This window comes from Myotis daubentonii, chromosome 4, assembly GCF_963259705.1.
Source record: "Myotis daubentonii chromosome 4, mMyoDau2.1, whole genome shotgun sequence".
NCBI classification, from domain to species: Eukaryota; Metazoa; Chordata; class Mammalia; order Chiroptera; family Vespertilionidae; genus Myotis; species Myotis daubentonii.
Window position 1 is genome coordinate 11,113,969 of NC_081843.1, and position 4,285 is coordinate 11,118,253.

Consider the following 4,285-nt stretch of genomic DNA (forward strand, 5'->3'; position numbering starts at 1 on the left):
ATCCTCACCTGAGGATATTTTTCCATTGATTTTAGAGAGAGTGGAAGGGAGGAAAGAGAGAGAGAAACATCGATATGAGAAGATATACATCAATTGGTAGCCTCCCACACATGCCCTGACCAGGCCAGGGATTCAGCCTGCAATCTAGGTACATGCCCTTGACTAGAATTGAACCAAGACCCTTCAGTCTGCAAGCTGACACTCTGTCTACTGAGCCAAACCGGCTGGGGGCGAGGGACCCCTTTTTAATGCAAAAATATTTGTCTCCATTTCTGCTGTCAATTCAAAGATAGTGGCTCCATGGCTAGTGTGTCTTAGTGGTTAGAGCATCAGACCTCACACCAGAGGGTTAGGGTTTCGATTTCCAGTTAAGGACACATACCTGAATTGCAGGTTTGGTCCCCTGTCCTGGTCAGGACACATGCAGGAGGCAGCCAATTGATGTGTCTCTCACATCGATGTTTCTTTCTCCCTTTCCTTCCTTCCCTTCCACTTTCTAAAAATCAGTGGAGCCCTGGCCTGTTTGGCTCAGTGGTTAGAGGTTTGGCCTGGGGACCGAAGGGTCTCGGGTTCAATTCCTGGTCCTTGGTTGCAGATTCCCCAGCCCCGGTGGGGGCACATGCTGGAGGCAACCAATCAATGTCTCATGTCGATGTTCCTCTCTCCCTCTCTCTTTCTCTCTCTCTCTCTCTCTTTCTCTTTTTCTCCCCCTCACCCCTCCTCCCTCCTTCTCATCTCCCTCCTTCCTTTCCACTCTCTCTAGAATTAATGGAAAAAATATCCTAGGGGGAGGATTAAAAAAAATAAATAAAAATAAATGGAAAGATACCCTTGGGTGAGGATTAACAGCAACAACAAAAAAGGCAGAGGCACTGTTGGATTCTAGGACCTCCTTTCAGTAACTAACCCCTGAGCAGTGCATGAAATCTTAAGGTAGCTATTGTGGGAAAATATCAGGGTCCCTGCCTGGAGAAGGATCCAACATTTCAGCCACCTGACCCTACCAGTCCACACAGGGCAGACTAGTGGGAGGTGGCCCCGGCAGACCACTCCTGTCAAAGAGTAGCTTCTCTAGCTCTAGCTGGTGTGGCTCAGTGGATAGAGTGTTGGCCTGTGTGCTGAAGGGTCCCAAGTTTGATTCCGGTCAAGGACACATGCCCAGGTTGCTGGCTCGATCCCCAGTAGGGGTGTGCAGGAGGCAGCAAATCAATCATTCTCATCACTGACTAGAGCCCTGTGCACGAATTTGTGCATGGGTCGGGTCTGGCCCTCCGCCCCTAGGGCCTGGTGGGGGAGGGCCGGGCAGCCGGTCCCGCCCACTGGTCAAACTCTGGGTTGAAGGGACAATTTGCAATTAGCCTTTTATTATATAGGAGGTTTCTATCTGTCTCTCCCTCTCCCTTCTCTCTGAAATCAATAAAATCTATATATATATTTTTAAAAAGTAGCTTCTCCAGTTCTCAACTTTGCCCTTCTGTTTTTTTCCAGGGGCATATGGGGGCCTCTCAGACCGCCCTTCAGCATCCATCTCCCCTAGTTCCGCCTCCATTGCTGCCTCCCATTTTGACTCAATGGAACTGCTTCCCCAGAGTGCCACCCCGCATGCCCATTGAAGAGGAACCACCAGCTGGGACAGTTCATCCCCTCTCAACCCCCTACCCATCCTGGACACTCCAGAAACAGCCACAGGTACCAGAGGTGTGAGTGTGGTCTGTATGCAGGATGGTTGCCCACCTACCTGAAACTTGTCCTGGGATCCTGAGGGACCTGACCCACGGGGAGGGAAGTGACACAGGAAGGGGAGCCAGGCTTTTCTCCCAGGATCGGGGAGGCTTCCTTGACACCCAGGTTTCCCTCCCTCTCTCCTTCCTGAAGGGTCATTCCTGTTCCAGGGGGAATCAGAGGGAGGTGAGGGGGAGCAGCCCCTCTCAGGGTATCCTTGGTTCCACGGGATGCTCTCTCGACTCAAGGCTGCCCAGTTAGTACTGGCCGGAGGCACCGACTCCCATGGTGTTTTCCTGGTACGTCAGAGTGAGACGAGGCGGGGCGAATATGTCCTCACTTTCAACTTCCAGGGCAAGGCCAAGGTGAGTGACTGAGGAAAAGGCCTGTTCTCCGCAGGGAGCTGGCGGGCGGGGTGGGGACGTTGCCATCAGGGAGAAGTGTTCCGTAATTGGCAGGGGCTTGGGCTCCTGCTTCACCTCGCTCATCCTGCCCTCAGCACCTGCGTCTGTCGCTGAATGAGGAGGGCCAGTGCCGGGTCCAGCACCTGTGGTTCCAGTCCATTTTTGATATGCTCAAGCATTTCCGGGTGCACCCCATCCCTCTGGAGTCTGGAGGCCCCAGTGATGTTGTCCTTGGCAGCTATGTTGTGTCCTCCCAGCGGCAGCAGGGTGAGCAGAGCAGGTCTGCAGGGGAGGAGGTGCCCGTGCACCCAAGAAGTGAGGAGGTGTGTGCGCCAGAAAGGTGGGGTGGGGCCTGTGAAGAGGAGAGGCTTTGATGGGGAGAACAGGGAGAGCAGGGGCCTGTGTGTTGGGGTTTCAAAGGGGAAATGTATGCCGAGGAGGTAGGAAGGCAGAGGGCTCCTGCTGGAGCCGGGAGGAAGTTGAGAGTGGGTTGGTGCATTCCCATTCCATCAGACTCCGCTGTTCCATCATTTGTCTGTCTCCTAGATACACCGCCCCTTGTCTTTGCCCTTCCTCATCACCTTGCCTTGGGCCTGCCCTTTTGGGGAATGCTCTGTTTGATCCCCCTCCCTCTTCCCTTAATGTTTGATGTCCCTGTCTGATCTCTCCCTTTTCCCCACCCCCACGTCCCATCTGTCCCCACGTTGCCCCTCCCCCCCAGGCCGAGAGCAGGCCGGGAGCCATGCAGGGGTGTGCGAGGGAGATCGATGCTACCCCGATGCCTCCTCCACCCTCATGCCCTTCGGAGCGAGTGACTGTGTGTAAGTGTGGTCCTCCTCTCACCTCCGCCCATGATCCATCTTCCATGGATGGGGGGGGTTGCTCAGAAGATGGGATGTGGGGAGATAGCACATGGCTCCTGGGGGGGGATAGTGAAGGGGAGGCTGCTGCAAGAGCTTGCCACCCTCCACAATTAGTCTGTCTTCTTACCATTCCTATCCAGAACCGAACACCTCCCACGACCCACCCCCACCCCCTGAACCCCCTTCATGGACAGATCCCCCACATCCTGGGGCAGAAGAGGCGTCGGGGATGTCAGAAGTGGCAGCAGCAACAGCCACAGCAGCCAAAGAGAGGCAAGAGAAAGAGAAAGTGGGCAGTGGAGGGATCCAGGAAGAGCTGGTCCCCGTGGTTGAGCTGGTCCCCATGGTTGAATTGGAAGAGGCCATGACACCAGGCATGGAGGTCCAGGGCGGCCCTGGATCTGGTGGGGTCCCTGAAGCAACACCGATGGTGCAGCTCCAGCAGTTACCACTAGGGGGCGATGGAGAAGAAGGGGGCCACCCCAGAGCCATTAATAACCAGTACTCCTTTGTGTGACACCCTATCCCCACCCTTTCTCCACTTTCTTGCTCCTCAGCCCTCAGTTCCTGAGACGGGGGCTGAGCAGGGACATAGAGGAGCGGTAGGAATCCCCTCCCCATATGCTTCCTTACCCTTGATGGCCAAGGGATGTATGTTGGTACAAGAAGAGGTTCAAGAGTCCCGTTAACTCCCCAGTTCATACACTACAGGTGCCCCGTCCCCTGGCGAGGGGACTTGGGCTCCATTACCTCTCCAAGGGGCTCTACGGTCAGCCCCGCCCCTGGGGGCCATTTCCCCATTATCTACCCCCAGCCCAAGGAGGGGTGAGGGGGAAGGGCTGTCAGTTAATATTAAGGTGGTTGTTGTTGTTGTTTTAAACAAAATGGAGAAGCATAAATAAATAAAAGGGTTTATCTCAGTTCATCGTGGTGATTGTGGCCAGTGTTTGCCATGAGGGCTGGGATGGGGTCAGGAAGGTAGCCCACTTGAGTTGTGAGCCCCAGAGCTGAGCGGCCAGGGGGCTGGTCCGATGAAGTCCCTTTGCTCCCTCGTCCTGCACTTTCTGTCCATTGTTTCTTGGGACTGCCCTGTGTGTTGAGCGGTAAGTGCAGAGCCAAACAGTGCTTCTCGGGGCCTCCAGGCACGTTCTCCTAACGAGACAGGACAGTGAGCAGCAGGACCAACGATCTCCAAGGACCCTTCCTGCTCTGAATTCTTCAGTACGGCTCCCTCCTCAGGGAGAAAGCTGGCAGAGAGGCCATGGGGCTGGGGCTGGGGCTGGGCGTGGGGCTGTG

General features: G+C 55.2%; 1 protein-coding gene across 1 annotated transcript in view; it reads left to right on the plus strand.

Annotated features, from left to right (window-relative positions):
• The window catches only part of SH2B1 (SH2B adaptor protein 1), a 10,612-nt gene extending 6,700 nt beyond the window's left edge, over positions 1-3,912 (plus strand). The window contains 6 exon segments of the mRNA XM_059692439.1: positions 1,489-1,582; positions 1,584-1,660; positions 1,663-1,689; positions 1,876-2,087; positions 2,222-2,393; positions 3,130-3,912. Coding sequence (XP_059548422.1) covers positions 1,489-1,582; positions 1,584-1,660; positions 1,663-1,689; positions 1,876-2,087; positions 2,222-2,393; positions 3,130-3,506 — 959 coding nt within the window. The 3' untranslated portion in view covers positions 3,507-3,912.
• Positions 3,913-4,285: the final 373 nt, after the last annotated feature.